The 18,035-nt window shown below is 46.0% G+C and overlaps 1 protein-coding gene across 1 annotated transcript in view; it reads right to left on the bottom strand.

Moving 5' to 3' along the window:
• Window positions 1–864: 864 nt before the first annotated feature.
• Window positions 865–18,035, bottom strand: part of LOC143031490 (uncharacterized) — a 44,976-nt gene continuing 27,805 nt past the window's right edge. Inside the window, exons 9-18 of the mRNA XM_076195407.1 lie at window positions 15,710–16,854; window positions 14,469–14,607; window positions 13,134–13,229; window positions 10,703–10,969; window positions 9,516–9,599; window positions 7,332–7,439; window positions 6,394–6,585; window positions 4,931–5,041; window positions 3,204–3,387; window positions 865–2,822 (exon numbers count right to left, since the gene is read on the bottom strand). Coding sequence (XP_076051522.1) covers window positions 1,219–2,822; window positions 3,204–3,387; window positions 4,931–5,041; window positions 6,394–6,585; window positions 7,332–7,439; window positions 9,516–9,599; window positions 10,703–10,969; window positions 13,134–13,229; window positions 14,469–14,607; window positions 15,710–16,854 — 3,930 coding nt within the window. The 3' untranslated portion in view covers window positions 865–1,218. The remainder of the gene's footprint in view (window positions 2,823–3,203; window positions 3,388–4,930; window positions 5,042–6,393; window positions 6,586–7,331; window positions 7,440–9,515; window positions 9,600–10,702; window positions 10,970–13,133; window positions 13,230–14,468; window positions 14,608–15,709; window positions 16,855–18,035) is intronic.

Here is an 18,035-nt window from a genome sequence, read left to right as displayed (position 1 = left end):
ACACAAACACAAGATACCTACAATCTGGACAACTAAGATGCTTTGTCTTTTTATTTGTGGAGAAATTCACCAAAATAATAAAAAAATTATTTTCCTTTTGCAGGCCAGAAAATTCCACGAGACTGTCAACCTCTTCGATACGAGTCAAATTCTCGTGGGCAGCACTAACTGCCTAACGTACAATGATGCATCACAATACTCGTGTTATAAAATGTAAAGTTACAGCAGTATTACTGGTTTTCTTTTACTCTGAATGTAACCACAGAAAATATGATCAGGCAAGTAAACACAGAATATGGGGGTCACGCAGCTACGACTACAAAATAAATATAATCAGAACGCCGACACTGGCATCCTAGTATACCCACTCACACCTCATGACGCCTACGTAGGCGTCATTGTACTAAAGGGTTACGATCCCATAGCATAGTCCTGAGAACGGGATGGGGGCAACGATCTGAGTTTTAGTCAACTGCAGGAGCACAAAATTCTCATAGTTTTGGGTCAAGAACCGACTTGCGAGACATCCAAGAATTGAGGTTCTACTGTATTTATCTGTGCCTTACCCAAGCAAGGCACAGCAAATTGCTAAAACATACAAGTTTCTTGATTCTGTAGACAAATATAAAGTCATTTTCTGGCATATTCTATGCCATTTTACAACCACTGTCTTGGATATCTCAAAAACAATAATAGTTTTGAAGTTTATTCTATGGCCAACAAATATACCTGAAGTCTAATTATGATCACTGAAAAACTTTCCCAAAATAATCTTCTAAATGAACTTCTCCTCCATTCACGCAACAAATTTAACGATTTCCACAAACTATTTTTTTCCCTTTTTTTTTTTTTTTTTTTTTTTTTTTTTTTTAGGTCAATTACATAACTTGGATTTACGCAACTGAGCAAACTGACCTAAAGAGACTTTCCCAAAATAATCTTCTAAATGAACTTCTCTTCCATTCACACAACAAATTTAACAATTTCCACAAACTATTTTTTTTTTTTAGGTCAATTACATAACTTGGATTTACACAATTAAGCAAACTGACCTAAAGAGACTTTCCCAAAATAATCTTCTAAATGAACTCCTCTTCCATTCACACAAGAAATTTAACAATTTCCACAAACTAATTTTTTTCCCCGATTTTTTATTTTTTTTAGGTCAATTACGTAACTTGGATTTATGCCATTGAGCAAACTGACCTAAAGAGACTTTCACAACTCCAAAGGCCTTTCGGGATCTTCGAGTATAAGAATAATTTCATCCTCGTCCACTTCCTTGTCCGAGATCTGCAACTCAATACCAGGACTGTCTTCTGGTCGTCTGGGGTTCAACCCACCACAATTTCTACTCGTTTCGCATGGGAGAGTATCATTCCTCTGGGGTCGTAACTCCACCTCCACCTCCTCCTCCTCCTCTTCCGTGTCCTGTAGCTCCGCCAGAATGCTGGCTTCCATGGCCATAGCCACCTGTGCACCTCTGCAGGGGTCTAAGAAACTGCTGGCCGAACGCGGAGGAGAGTTATGACCCGTTGCCAAGCGCAGGTCTGCCACGGGTAAACTACTCGAGGGCGAAGCAACCCGTTCTTCGGCATCATCACCAGGCTCAAGTCCATTGCTGTACAAATCACTGCAAATCTGTACGGTTGGCTCAAAGTTCCTCAAATGCCTGGCTATGTCTTCGGCTTCCACGTTGTGCTCCTTGACCTCAAGACCCTCGGTGTGTTCCTCGTCTGGAGCATCACATTCCTCGGCTACAACTTGAGTGCCCATGCCGTCCATTAAATACGACCCTTTGTCCTCATCAATACCCAAACTTGCAGGACCACGAACACCTGTCGGCACTGAGCCATCAGTGAAGACATCACGGGACGCTTCTTCTATTTCACTCTTAATCACTTCCTCCAAAGCCCTCGTGCTTATGTCCTCCTGGGATCCCTTCTTCACAGGCAGGTGGTGTTGTATCTTGGCGTCCATTTGTGGTAAATCTATGCTGCAATCAATTGCCGCACTTTGTAGTTCCTCTGAGACCAGAATGTCCTCACAATTCAATTCATTAGCTTTCTGAAACGTCGCGCCACCTTGAAGGATTTTATCGTTGTCGGGTTTTGGGTCGTCCATGGCAAGTTTTTCTTCATGGTAGTCCAGTGACGACACCCGGGACCTGGATGTTTCGTATCCAGGCTCAACTTCATCACGAGATCCTCCAGGAAGTGGCACTCCTTCCTCCTCAGTCTTCCTCATTTTTTCAGATTTTTCTTTTAAAGAAGTGAGATCACTTGTTTCGTTCACTTTGATCTTTTCTTTACCATCATCGCTCATACTCTCGTCGCTGTCCTGAAGTTCCTTCATAATCGCTTCTTCTATAGATTTCTGTTTGTCGGCAATTTCCGAAGATTCTTCCCCGAAGGCCAAGACTGCTTCTTGAGGAACTTCTTCCGGTTCTTCAAATGCTCTGTCAATACTGTCGTCCTCAGCCACGAACCAAACATGATCCTGAATCATATCCAGGGTGGGTCTTGCCGTTGGGTCGGAACTCAGCAAGGAGGACAACACGTCATCGTTTGTTCGTGACTTTTCAGGGTCGTCAGAGATCTCTGGGTCCGACAACCACTCTATGAGTTTCCCAAGGCTATACACGTCGCTAGATGGATACCTTTCTCCAAGGCTAAACTCGGGTGGTTGAAATCGTTGGTCTTGGAGGTGGTCGACTGGCGCCGAGGAATTTGCGACCAAACACGGAGTTCCTTCTCTGATCTTTACGTGGCGAGGATGCAAGTTCCCCACGATGCCGCCCGACATGTGAACCCGCTTAACCTCTGCAAAAGTCCATAACAAAAGTTATAAGGCTTGAGTTTTCTCCTCTACATGAAAGAGAGAGAGAGAGGGGGGGCAGAGAGAGAGGGGAGGCAGAGAGAGAGAGAAGGGCAGAGAAAGAGAGAGAGAAAGAGAGAGAGGGGGGCAGAGAAAGAGAGGGAAAAAGAGAGGGAGAGAGAGGGGGCAGAGACAGAAACAGATAGTGAGACAGAGAGAATGAAAGAGTAAGAATGAGACAAAAAAGCAGAAGAAAATGAAAGAAAAAGTGAGAGAAAGAGACAGACAGACAGAGACAAACACAGAGAGGTATCAGTCCAAAAATGTTTGCAACAACCTGCCCCCCAACACCCGTTCCCCCTACAGAAGCGAATGAAAAACAAAACCTTCGATTATCTGGTTAACGAAGATCCTCCTCCTCATACAAGGCAGTGTACACTCTCGTTGAACAAGTTCGTACAGACTCTGTTCTTCCTCATGAGACGGGTTGCAAGCGTCGCCGTCCAGCAACCAAGGCAGATTAGTCAGCCCAATCTTGTACATACGATGTTTACTTTCTTTCAAAAGACTCTGAAATGATAAAAAAAATTGCATGTATAACAATAGCTATCTTCCCCTTACAAAGGAGGTAGCCAAAAAACAAAGGCATAAAATCCACTCCCACCCATTCTATCCCCACACACTCCACTTCCACTCCCACCCATTCCATCCCCATACACTCCGCTTCCAATCACCACCCTTCCCTCACTCTTATCTTGGCTCCTCCTGGACAACGGGTCATCCCTGCATCTCGCCCACCACCCTGGGTCAGGAGCAATGCAGTAAGACACAGCACATCCACAGCAAGGCTGCTTAATTGCATTGGCAACCCCTCCCCTCCATCCTGTGGTAGGGGAGAAATGGATACTGTCACCGAGTTCATAATTGAGTCGTAAAAGGCGACTAAGACAAGATGGAGAGTAGGACCAGTCACCTCTCTGTAGTCCTAAAGGGTTTATCAATATATATACTGAGAGCTTTCCCCCTTACAAGGGAGGGAGCCGAGTCAGAGGTACATACGTACGTACCTACATACATACATATACCAAGGCTTTTTCCCCCTTTCAAGGGAGGTAGCCAAAAAGGGAAAGGCATAAAAACACTCCCACCCATTTCATCCCTAAATACACTCCACACCCCTCCCACCCTCCCTCTCATCTGAGCACCTCCTGGATGACGGGCCATCCCTGCACCCTGCCCACCGCCTTGGGTCAGAAGCAGTGTCGCAAGACACAGCACATCCACAGCAAGGCCGCTTCATTTAATCGGCGACACCCCCTCTCCGTCCCCCCTTGCATATAAGGAGAGGACGGGGAGAAATCCCTTCGGGCTGCGTCAAAATTTACTCACACATACTACCCCACCCCCCACCCCCCCGCCCATTCCTCCTCATGCAATCACAACATCATCCATATACAACCATTCTCCACTCACCTCTGTCTTCCGTCCTCTCCCTTCCTTCCTCAACAGACATTCCCCTCTTCCCCAAAGCCCCCTTCACCCCCTATTCCAACCAATTTCACTCCCTTCCACCACCCCCTCCACCCCTCCTATCTCAGCTCCTCATGGATGACTGGTCATCCCTGCATCTGGGTCAAACACAATGCAGCAAGACACAGCTAATACCAGCAAAGTCACTCCACTTAATCGGCAACACCCCTTTTCCGTCCCCTCGTACAGAAAAAGAGAAGGCGGGGTAAATTTCAGTCAATTCCTAAAAGAAGTTGAGAATAAAATACAAAATAAAATAATAAACATACATATACCAAAGGCTTTTTTCCCCCTTGTAAGGGAGGTAGCCAAACAACAAAGGCATAAAAATCACTCCCACCCACCCATAAACAATAAAGATGTAAATGACACTCTTGGCTAGGAGCGTCTGCCGTGTGCCGACCATACCTGACATGCCTGTAACCCCGTTTCTCCACCCCCTCGCACAGAAAAAGAGAAGGCGGGGTAAATTTCGGTAAATTTCTAAAAGAAGTCAAGAATAAAATACAAAATAAAATAAGTAATAAAACAAATACATAAATGACACTCTTGGCTAGGAGCATCTGCTGAGTGCCAACTGTACCTGACATTCCGCCTGGAGACGGGCATAAGCGTCCTCCAGCTGGCGATGGACCTCGACTTGTTCCCTCAACTCGTCAGCCACTGCATCCCTAATAACCTCCAGCCGAGTCTCCTGCATCAAGAGACACATGGACGTTCGCCCGTCAGTGATACTCCGAGATTTAAGGTCATCGAGAGGTAGGAATTGTAATTTTTCTTCAAGTGGCGATTAATTTTCAATCATAAAGAAAAAAATGCAGCAAATCTCTCGTCCACATGGGTGTTGTTAAAGTCCCCAAAGTGCCGTATATAAGTACTCAACTTACAATACAGTTCAGTTCCCAGAAACCAATCGTAAGTTGGAAAAAATTGCAAGTATAGAAAGCGGGGTGGTGCACACACCGGAGTGAAGAGTGACGGCAACACAGATGGGAGCGGTGGCCACACCGAAAATACAACACGCAATAGAGCAATCGTCATACATACATACCAAGGGCTTTTACCCCCCTAACAAGGGAGGTAGCCAAAGTTGATAGGTATAAATCCACTCACACCCGTTCCAGCCCCACATACTCCACTTCCACTCCCTCCCTCTTCTCTTGGCTCCTCCTGGATGACGGGTCATCCCTGCATCTCGCCCACTGCCCTGGGTCGGAAGCAGTGCAGCAAGACACAGCTCATCCACAGCAAGTCCACTTCATTTAATTGGCAATCACCATAAATGAGCCTAATCTTTCTTGTACCTATGTGCACTACCCCAGGATATTAAAAATGAATGGTATTTTTTACCTGCCAAAAGCCATAACAACTTAAAAAAATCTAAGTCAGACAATTGTAAGTAGAGGAATGTCTGTACAGAGATGGGAGGGGTTATGAATGGAAGTGGAAGGGAGCAAAGGAGAGGAAGGGAAGGGAGAAGAGGAAGAGGAAGGGAAGGGAGGAGAGGAAAGGGAAGGGAAGAGAGGAAGGGAAGGGAAGAGAGGAAGGGAGAGGAAGAGGAAGGGAGAGGGAGGAGAGGAGAGAAGAGGGAAGGGAGGGTAGGAGAGAGGAGAGGGGAAGGTAAGAGAGAGGAGAGAGGAAGGGAGGGTAGGAAAGAAGAGAGGAGAGGGAGGGGTAGGAGCAAGGAAATGGAGAGGAGAAGAGAGAGGAAATGGAGAGGAGAAGAGAGGAAATGGAGAGGAGAAGAGAGAGGAAATGGAGAGGAGAAGAGAGAGGAAATGGAGAGGAGAGGAGAGAGGGGCATGGAGGGTAGAAGAAACGAAGAGGGGGAGGAGTGAGGAGAGAGGAGAGGAGAGGGGAGGGAAGGGGGGAGGGAAGGAGAGAGGGGAGGGGAGGGAAGGAGAGAGGGGAGGGTAGGGAAGGAGAGAGGGGAGGGGAGGGTAGAGAAGGAGAGAGGGGAGGGTAGGGAAGGAGAGAGGGGAGGGTAGGGAAGGGGAGAGAGGAGGGAGGGGAAGAGGGAGCCAAGGTACAAAAACGAAGACAGACCTGTTCAGCTGCCAGCTGGTTCTCCACATCTAGGTCCTGGTCCAACTGGTCCGCCTGGACGTCTACCATTAGATATGGCAGGACCTCCCTGCCTTCCAGCAGCCCCATGACGGCGATGCCGAAGTTGGTGAACACCAACGCCAACCTCTCGACCGACACTTCTACTGCCTTCTTGGCCCGTACATAGTCGTCCTGGGAAGAGAAACAAACGCAAGGATCACCTGACTCGTGTCACCGAACAAATACTCGTACGGGGTTCAATGACGAGTGCCGGCCTGCCAGCACGGGGCCCGGAGGACGGAGAATCGTCACCCATTTTTGAATTCCGTCAGCTTCCTCACTCCCGTCTGGAGATTGTCAACCCTTTGAACTCCACATCAGGCCCAAGGTCTCCTGTATCAATTTCGCCTCGATTTCCATTTTCCTACTACTACGACCCAGTCATCCGTCAATCTGTCTCTCTTGCAGAAGACCTGCGGTGACCCGGCGACGCAGAGAAAGACCACATGTCGAAGGGCAGTGAAAAAATACAGTTTTCCATGTACATACATACATATACCAAAGGAGGAGGAAAAGGAAGGGGAGGAAAAAGAGGGGGAGGAAAAAGAGGGGGAGGAGTAAGAGATGCAGAGAGGAAAGGGGAGGAGGAGGGAAAGAAAAAGGACCAAAAGTAGGTGGGAGAGAGGGAGAGTGAGAGGTGGGGATGAGGAAGAAAAGGGGGAGGAGGAAGAAAAGGAGGAGGGAGCAAGGCAGAGAGAGAGAAGACAGAGAAAGAGGAGAGAGAGAGATAGCAAGGGCAAGAGAGAAAGAGGGAGGGAGGGAGGGAGGGAGGGAGGGAGGGAGGGAGAGAGGAGACAGAGAGAGAGTAGAGAGAGAGAGAGAGGAGAGGGGGAGAGTTCCTTTTGTATCCTCATGTGGATGGACAACTGGCCTCCTACCTTCCATTTCTCGAAGATTTCTGCTTCCTTGACAAACTGCTGCTGCTTCTCTCCTGGAGTGGTGGCGGCAGATGCTGGAAGAACCTTGTCCACTTCTTTGATGTTATTCTGATGCAAATTTCACGCCCAGAAAAAAGTAAATAAAATGAAAATATATAAATGAAAATAATAAAATATACAAATAAATCAAATAAAAAAATAAATTACAAAAATAGTAAAATCAATCAATCCATTAATACAATATATAAATACATTAACAACTTGAATTAAAAAAATAAAATAAAAATGAACTAACCTAACCAGAACTAACCTAATCAACCAGAACTAACCTAACCAACCAAAACAAACCTAACCTAACCAAACAAAACCTAACCAAACAAAACCTAACCAACCAAAATTAACCTAACCAGCCCTAACCAACCAAACTTAACCTAACCAGCCCTTACCAACCTAACCTAACCTAACCTAAGCTAACCAGCCCTAACCTAACCTAACCAGCCCTAAAACCCCTAATCCAAACCCAACCCTAAACCACCCCCAGCAGTTCCCCATGGCCAGTTGTCCCATTCCCAACTAGGTCTATTGTGATGTTACGAGTCCCTAAACCATCAATTGCAGTCAATGCCCCCTGTGCTGTGGGAAGGAGGACGAGACGGTAGAAGGAGACGAGACGGTGGAAAGGAGGACGAGACGGTGGAAGGAGGACGAGACGGTGGAAGAGGACGAGACGGTGGAAGGAGGACGAGACGGTGGAAGGAGGACGAGACGGTGGAAGGAGGACGAGACGGTGGAAGGAGGACGAGACGGTGGAAGGAACGAGACGGTGGAAGAGGACGAGACGGTGGAAGGAGGACGAGACGGTGGAAGGAGGACGAGACGGTGGAAGGAGGACGAGACGGTGGAAGGAGGACGAGACGGTGGAAGGAGGACAAGACGGTGGAAGGAGGACGAGACGGTAGATACAGAAGAGGTACAATAAGAAGACAAAGGTTGAGGAGGAGGAGGAAGAAAAAGGTGGAGGAAGAGGAGGAAGAAAAAGGTGGAGGAAGAAAAAGGTGGAGGAAGAGGAGGAAGAAAAAGGTGGAGGAAGAGGAGGAAGAAAAAGGTGGAGGAGGAGGAAGAAAAAGGTGGAGGAGGAGGAGGAAGAAAAAGGTGGAGGAGGAGGAGGAAGAAAAAGGTGGAGGAGGAGGAGGAAGAAAAAGGTGGAGGAGGAGGAGGAAGAAAAAGGTGGAGGAGGAGGAGGAAGAAAAAGGTGGAGGAGGAGGAGGAAGAAAAAGGTGGAGGAGGAGGAGGAAGAAAAAGGTGGAGGAGGAGGAGGAAGAAAAAGGTGGAGGAGGAGGAGGAAGAAAAAGGTGGAGGAGGAGGAAGAAAAAGGTGGAGGAAGAGGAGGATGAAGAGGAGGAGGAGGAGGAGAAGAGGAGGAGAAGAGGAGGGCAGGAGGGGGAAGGAGGAGGCGGGAGGAGGAGGATGGGGAGGAGGTGGGGGAGGGGGGGAGGAGGGGGAGGAGGTGGGGGGAGGGGGAGGAGGTGGGGGAGGAGGGGGAGGAGGTGGGGGAGGAGGGGGAGGAGAAGGGGAGGAGGAGGGGAGGAGGAGGGGGAGGAGGGGAGGAGGGGGGGGAGGAGGAGGGGGGAGGAGGAGGAGGGGGAGGAGGAGGGAAGGAAGAGGAGGAGGGGAGGAAGAGGAGGAGGGGAAGGAAGAGGAAGAGGGGAGGAGGAGGAAAAGAAGAAGAAATTGAAGGAGGAAGAGAAGATGAATGAGGAACAGGAAGAGGAGGAGAAAGAGGATGAGGTGGAGAAGACAAAGAAAATGATGAAGAAGGGTAAGAAGGGACGAAAGAAGTAAAGACGACTTCAAGTGACGTTACGAATGCTGACCACTTTCACATGTGTATAAATCTGCCTTGGACGACTACTCCCTCGTAAGGAGGACGAATCCTAGTGAAAAAGATGAAGAAAAGTAAGAAGGGACGAAAGAAGTAAAGACGACTTCAAGTGACGTTATGAATGCTGACCACTTTCACATGTGTACAAATCTGCCTTGGACGACTACCTCCCTCGTAAGGAGGACGAATCCTAGTGGTATACCAAAACGCTTTTCCCCCCTTATCAGGAAGGCGGGCCAGGCAAAGCACAACCTCGTAAATACTACGTAACCACAGGTCACAAGGGACGAATAAAATCTCACCTCCAGGGCCCAGCGTCGTTCTTCTGGACTGTACTGATGCACCTCGACTAAGAATCGGCAAACCTGGACCAGACCCTCGTTTTCCTGAAGACGAAAAACAATGGTGGAGTTCTTCAACTGTAATTTCAAACAAGGTCCTTCCATTAAAATATATGGCACACTCTCTCTTAAAAAAAAAAATTAAATAAATAAAAAATAATAAATGATAAATAAAAATAAATAAACAAATAATAATACATACATATATCAAAGGCTTTTTCACCCTTACAAGGGAGGTAGTCAAAAAACAAAGGCATTAAAACCACTCCCATCCATTCCATCCCCAACATACTCCATTCCCATTCACCACCCCTCCCTCCCTCACTTTTATCTTGGCTCCTCCTGGATTATGGGTCATCCCTGCATCTCTCCCACTGCCCTGGGTCAGGAGCAATGCAGCAAGACTCAGCACATCATAGCAAGGGCACTGAATGATAATAATAATCTACTATAATAAAGTTGTAGCTTCTGTCTGTCTATTTGTTTGTTCATGAACTCTTCCGAGGGTTTTGGAGATAGACCCCCATAACCATGGATAACTATATTTCATTTCCCAAAAATATATTATTTTGGCGAGGGTTAAGGGTTAAAGGGGTATGGTAGGGTATCGTGCCACTAATGTAGCATCCCCTTAACACAAGTGGCATTTTGCGACAAAAATTACTATGATTAAACAAACCATTGTATGGGTTCATAAATATTATTTATATTTGTGAAAATGATGTTGCCACAAACTATGATAGCCTTTGTAAGGAGAAATCATGTAAATGTAAAATGATTGTATAATTTTATCAACATTTAAATATTGGTTATTTTTATTTTACTTTTTTGCAGGCAGTAATACATTAGAGTTCAAAGATAATGAAAATTTGGTTAAATTCTTCTCTTATGGCCGCATATATTCTATTTCCAAAGGGCATCTCCCTCCTCATATCGATTTTTTTTTTTTTTTTTCCCATTTTATTTGTGTTACCTTTTCCATTGAGTTATATTGATACATGTAACTTTCCTCCACAAATTCTATCAAAATTAAAAGATCATTATTTGCCCACAGCAATGCCCAGGTAATTTAGCTAGTAAAATAAATAAAACAAAAATGAAAAAATAAAATAAAACATATACAAATATATATTCATTTTCATCCTGACCTGAAGCTTTAAAGACACAGATTCCAGGAACTTGTTGGACCGTCCTAACAACTGCCTGCAGTCAATTACTTCTGGCAGCTTCTGACAGCTCTGTCCACCTGCGGAGGGCAGCGGACTCTCTCTGTCCTCGATGGCTGCCATCTGCAGTAGTTCGTCTTTACGGCAGAGAGTTAATCCTTGCAGGATGGATTTGAACTTACAAAACCGTTCTGAGACCCTCTGCCTTACCTTCATGGTCGTCATCACACGCTCCAACACACGGTGCATCTACCGAGAGGAAAAGGAGGGTTTGACCTCCTCAATACGAGTCAAATATTCGCGCGCACGTCAGGTTGCCTGATTTATGACGATGCATCACAATACATAGTACATACATACATACATACACCAAGGCTTTTTCCCCCTTACTAGGGAGGTAGCCAAAAAGGAAAAGGCATAAAATCATTCCCACCCATTCCATCCCTGAATACACTCCACACCCCTCCACCCTCCCTCACATCTTAGCACCTCCTAGATGACGGGTCATCCCTGCACCTTGTCCACTGCCCTGGGTCAGAAGCAGTGTCGCAAGACACAGGACATCCACAGCAAGGCCGCTTCATTAAATCGGCAACCCCCCCTCTCCGTCCCCCCATATAAAGGAGAGGACAGGGAGGAATCCCTTCGGGCTGCGTCAAAATTTTGCTCACACATACTACCTCATCCCCCATCCCCCCGTCCATTCCACCTCATGCTTCACAACATCTTCCATATACAACCATTCTCCATTCACCCCTGTCTTCTGTCCTCTCCCGTCCTTCCTCAACAGACATTCCCCTCTTCCCCAAAGCCCCCTTCACCCCATCCATCCATCTCATCCTAGGACATCCCCTCATGTTCACTACCTCCACATCTGCCTTCCATACCTCTTTTACTAGTCTTTCTTCACTCATTCTTTCCATGTGTCCAAACAATCCTAATACTCTTTCATCAACCCTATCTCCCAACTCCCTTTCCACCCCCATTCTCCTCCTCACCTCCTCATTTCTCATTCTATCTAGCCTAGTAACCCCCATCATACTTCTCAGACACTTCATCTCAAACACATTCAAACTCCTCTCTTCCTCTCTTATGTTCCATGTTTCTGCTCCATACAGTGCTGTTGGCACAATTACTCCTTCATACAGTCTCCTCTTAGCATCCATTCCCAAATTTCTATTCCTCATTACACTTTTTAATCCACCAAGGCATTTACTCACTTCTCTCAATCTACATTCTACCTCCACCTTTACTCCACCTTTTCCTGGCACATTTGAACCCAAGTATCTAAAACTATCCACTTCCTCCAGTTGCTCTCCCTTAATGCTCACTTCCAGATTACTGCCACTTTCACCCCTTGTACATCTCATCACCTTACTTTTACCCACATTTATATAGTGGGCACGAGTAAAGTATGTTGTAATTATACATACATGTATGAATATGTATACCAAAGGCTTTTTCCCCCCTTACACGGGAGGTAGCCAAAAAGAAAAAGGCATAAAATCCACTCCCACCCATTCCATTCCCACACACTCCACTCCCATTCACCACCCCTCCCTCTCTCTTATCTTGGCACCTCCTGGATGACAGGTCAACCCTGCATCTCACCCACTGCGCCCTGGGTCAGAAGCAGTATCGCAAGACACAGCAAAGCCATTTCATTTAATCAATGGCCCTCCTCTCCTTCCCCTCACACAGAAAAGAAGACAGGGAGAAATCCCTTCGGGCTGCGTAAAATTATTTTGCACACATGCTAACTCACCCCCCATCCCCCACCCATTCCACCTCATGCATCACAACTTCATCCATATACAACCATTCTCCATTCACCCCTGTCTTCTGTCCTCTCCCTTCCTTCCTCAACAGACATTCCCCTCTTCCCCAAAGCCCCTTTCACCCCATCCATCCATCTCGTCTTTGGTCGGCCCCTCATGTTCACTCCCTCCACATCTGCCTTCCATACCTCTTTTACTAGACTTTATTCACTCATTTTCCATGTGTTCAAACCATCCCAATACTCTTTCATCCACCCTATCTCCCAACTCCCTTACCACCCCTGTTCTCCTCCTCATTTCTCACTCTATCCAGTCTAGTAACCCCCATCATACTTCTCAGACATTTCATCTCAAACACATTCAAACTCCTCCTCTCTTCCTCTCTTATGTTCCATGTTTCTGCCCCATATAGTGCTGTTGTCACAATCCTTCATACAATCTCCTCTTAGCCTCCATTCCCAAACGTATATTCCTCATTACACTTTTAATCCACCATGGCATTTACTTGCTTCTCTCAATCTACATTCTACCTCCACCTCCACTCCACCCTTTCCTGCCACATTCGCACCCAAGTATCTAAAACTATCCACTTCCTCCAGTCACAAAGATAAATAAGTAAAATAGTCATTTCCCACCTTATTGACAGAGCCTTGTCTGTCCATGAGCTTCATCTCCTCCTGATAAGCAGCAATCCAGCCCAGCAGGTGCTGTACAGTGACCTCACGGTCATCCTGAAAGTGGAGAAACATTCTTATTCGGCGGTGTGTCCACTTCCTGGATTTTTCCCCAAGATCTTGGGATATTTGCCATCATCTTGGAATCTTGGTATAAATGGTAAAAAATTAACAAATCTTTGCAAAAAAAAAATAAAAGATTTGAAATATATAGGAAATGGAATGGATGGGAGTGGTTTCTATGCCTTTTTCTTTTTGGCTACCCCCCCCCCCCATGTAGGGGGAAAAAGCCTATGGCATATGTATGTATATGTAATTTTTTACAATTTATATCAAAGATTCCGAGATGATGGCAAAAATCCCAAGATCTTGGGAAAAAAGCCAAGGAATGGCCACAAATATTCGGGACGTAATACCTCTTATTCAGAAAGTTTCCATCCCACCTCCTTGACATCAAACCATATCATCATCATTTTTTAGATCATGTTTTAGCTTCAAAGTAGAAAAATGAAAGGTATCAGTCTGGGGGTGTCTGCATTAGGGGTCAGAGATGGTGGTGGTGGGGTCACTGTGTAAGTGAATTGGCCCTGCTGTATATGTGCTGTGCCTTGCTGCATTGCTTCTGACCCAGGGCAGTGGGCGGGATACAGGGATGACCCGTCATCCAAGAGGAGCTAAGATGGGAGTGGAATGGGTGGGAGTGGGTGTGCATGCCTTTGATTTGGCTACCTCCCTTATATGGGGGAAAAAAAACCTTGGTATATATATACATGATGATAATGATATGATGTAATGTCACACACTCCCCCACCCCCTATCGGAAGGCTAGGACAGTGCCCCTCACAGAGGGCTTTGTAGCATGAAATGATTATCATTTATTTTGTATTATATTATTTTTCATTTTGTTATCATTTGTCTGTTTATTTATCATTATTTGCTTGATTCTCATTTATTATTAGTTATGTGTCAATTTATTATTAATTATTATTTACCTGTTTGTTTATTATTCAACTATACCTATGAATTTATGTACATTATTAACATTATATTTTCTATTCATTAATTTATTTATCATTATTTTTTTTTCACATCCAACCTAGTTACGGACCAAAAGGTCTCCTGTCGGCATGCTCCTTCTTTGAAATCCTTGGTTAATGAGCCATGCCCTTGGTTCAACTTCGCCGGTGGCAGGGTTTGAACCGCCATCCCCTCGACCTTTGCTGCAAGTAATGATGCCCTAACCCGCTCAACCAGCGAGATAGATCAGAGTAAATACAAGATAAGTTGACAACCCACCATAGGACTGCTCTGTAGAACTCTGTGCTCTGGGTCCGTCGAGGAACTTGTCGAGTACCTCTTCTCCAAGTTGTCCAACTCAGGTCGAAGATTCTGCTGGTACAAACGGACCTCCTTGTGGCTCGGGATTTGGCTCATGCTGTATGGAGAACCACAAGAAGGATGAGGCACCTTAACTTACACTCTCTGGAAAGACGCAAAATGCCCCAGGTGATCTAATTGAGGTGTTCAAGTGGATCAAAGACTTAACAAGGGTCATGCAAACAAGGTCATCATATTAAAACAACAGGGCAGGACTCGCAGTAATGGATTTAAACTGGACAAATTTAGATTTAAGAAGGAAATAGGCAAGAATTGGTTTACTAATAGGGTGGTCGACGAATTGAATAAACTTAGTAATCATGTAGTAGTAAGTGCTGAAACTGTCAGTTGTTTTAAGAAATGATTAGACAACTTTATGGATGGGAATGACAGGTGGTGATGGATATGGAGCTGCCTAGTGTAGGCCTTATGGTCTCTTGCAGTCTTCTTCATTCTTATGTTCTTATGAGAATGATGCAGATTCGCAAATAAATACAAATGCACTTCACTGTGTGTCGGCTTTTGGCTCATGCTGTACAGAGAACCACAAGAAGGACGAGAATTAGGAAGATATAGTGTAGCAGCATGTTTGTAAAACGAGACTTATACCCACTGTTGGAGTACAAGATAAGACAGACGATCTGTATATTTTGACCACTATCCGTGGTCCTCTTCATTGATCTGCTGAGGAGGACCACAGATAGTGGTCGAAATATACAGATCTTCGGTCTTTCTTATCTCATTCTCCGGCAGTGGGTTAACAAGTCTCGAGGACAAGAATGAAGAAGATTCACAATACCCTCGATTCCTTCCTCAAAATGGCAAGCTTATGCGGTTTAGTTCAATCCTGCTTACGAGACACTGATGACAATATGGTTTAACATCATCAACTCGCCCCCTATCATGAACCATACCCTTGGTTCAACTCACCCCATACCTTCCCAGGCTCTGTCACTAAATTCCTCAATCCCTCCTCTGATCCTGCTACAAGTGCAAAAAAGAGTAGACAGAAATCCCTTCAGGCTACATCGAATTATTAGTCACACATAAAAAAATAAATAAATAAAATAAAAAGATAATAAAATTAAAAAAACATATACTGATGAAATGTAACTAACCTCAGGGGAAGAACCTGCAGTGTAGAAAAAGGTACAACTCACCTGACCTCCAATCCAGTTCCTTGTACGGCATGGTACACTTCAGAAGACTGCCTTTCATAACCACTGGCTCCTAAGACTGGGGTCACTGTTGCGGCAGGTGCCTTGTGCCAGCCGAAGAGCATTTCCTTGGTAAAACCCTGATGTCTCTGAGGATGAGTCTGGTGTCTACCCGGTCCCTTCTTCCCTTTGAAGTTGTACCTGGCTTTGGTCGTCTTCGGCGAGGCCTTCTGGCATGGGGATGTGGACTGCGCTTGAGAGGAGCAGGTCTCCGATGGTGGGGAGACACCAGGTGGATGGGATGGTTGGACAAGTCCCTGGGACGGTTCTTGTGCACGCTGCTGGGCCAACACTCCGCTTGGCTGAGATGATAATGAGCACGGTTGGGACCGAGGTGCACAGGAATGGACTGAAGATGACGGTACGAGCTGCTGACTCGGCGACACGTGAGGATGAGGATGAAGCAGTAAAACGAGTGGCGGTGGTGGGGACGTGTACAGTTGGTGTGGTGAATGAGGAGCTTGAAATCGGGGCGACACACAAGGCTGCGGTTGCGGCGACATGCAACTTTGGAATGCTGACGCATTCCCTTGGGATGTGGGCACGTATGGCAGAGGTGGTGGGGGGCACGGGTGCAAGGGGGATCCAACAGGGTTGGGTGATCCAACAGGGTTGGGTGATCCAACAGGGTTGGGTAGAGAGGGGCAAGGCTGACCTGTTGTAATATACCCCTGGTGTGTCGGTTTGCATGGCTGTGGAGAGGACCCAGAGGGACAAGGGTGTACTGTGGAGGGCTGGGATGAAGCCTGTGGCTGTATTCCACCCTCCCCTTCTGGGAGCACCTCGATATCCGGAGAAGAAACAGTACTCCCATCCCTCGTAGTTGGCTCTTCGTACGCCACAGGAGTCTCTGTAACGCAACGATCGTCTACTGTAGCAATCTGTCCGCTACGATCTGGGAGATTCGTGTCTGAAGGCGGCTCTTCCTTCCGTTGCGGTTCCTCTCCTTCCAACAGGTCCATTTCTGATGGGGAAGGTTCCTCCCAGCTCGAGTACAAGTCCTTCACGAAGGACTCTGGCGAAGCAGGACCGCCACTCTGCCTGTCCCCGTAGTCGTACGAAGGAGGGTCGAAGGTCAAGGTGTCCACCTGAGGGAGATTTTAGATATTGCCGTTAGGTCTCTATATACCAGGGGTGGCCAAACCGTGGCCCTTTGACTTTTAATATACAGACACTCCTCTACTTACGTTCATTCGTTTTACGTTTTTTTTATTTTACGTTTGAACCGACTGTTGAAAAAAAAAAATTGAGTGATTCTTTTAGTTTAGCGCACTCTCCGTAGTTCAAACGATACTTATGCATGACGCTGCGTCCATTGTTTACATTGCACAAACGACAGACTGAAAGTGCCTTGCCTCCTCCTCCTCCACCATCTCAATTTATGTTGCTTGAATTTAATTTATTTGAAATTAATGTTATTATTTTACAATGTTATGTGTATAATTAATGATTTAGGGGTGTTTTGTAAGATACGGTAATAGAATTTATGGATGTATAGTACAGTAGCAACTTATGTTCATTTTCAACTTACATTCGGCCGTTCGTAACATAACTAAAACGTAAGTTGAGGAGCGTCTGTACTGCTTGCGGAAAAGTTGTCCGATTTTTTTTTTATCACATTTAATGTAAAAGGCACATACATACATATACCAAAGGTTTTTCCCCCTCACAAAGGAGATAGCCAAAAAACAAGTCATAAAATCCACTCCCCACCCATTCCATCCCCATACACTCCACTCCCATCCACCCCCCACCTCCCTCCCTCTTATCTTGGCTCCTCCTGGATGAAGGGTCACCCCTCGCATCTCATAGGTAATATAAGGTCTCCATTTGCCATGGGCCACTTCCTACATTCTGTTGACTCCAACTCCAAACAGTTCTTGGAGTCTCCACCCCATAGAACCTGAAATGGAGAGGAACCTCTACATGCAAACTTCAAACAGTTCTTGGAGTCTCCAAACCATTCTTGGAGTCTCCAAACCCTTCTTGGAATCTCCAAACCGTTCTTGGAATCTCCAAACCGTTCTTGGAATCTCCAAACCATTCTTGGAGTCTCCAAATCGTTCTTGGAGTCTCCAAATCGTTCTTGGAGTATCCAAACTATTCTTGGAGTCTCCAAACTGTTCTTGGAGTCTCCAAACTGTTCTTGGAGTCTCCAAACCGTTCTTGGAGTCTCCAAACCGTTCTTGGAGTATCCAAACTGTTCTTGGAGTCTCTGCCCCACCCCAATCCCACAGAACTTGAAATGGAGAGGAACCTCCACATGCAA

This window comes from Oratosquilla oratoria, chromosome 12 (assembly GCF_046742065.1).
Source record: "Oratosquilla oratoria isolate Oo_2021 chromosome 12, ASM4674206v1, whole genome shotgun sequence".
NCBI classification, from domain to species: domain Eukaryota; kingdom Metazoa; phylum Arthropoda; class Malacostraca; order Stomatopoda; family Squillidae; genus Oratosquilla; species Oratosquilla oratoria.
The sequence above is the reverse complement of the archived record's forward strand: the minus strand, read 5'-3'. Positions and strand labels throughout refer to the sequence as shown.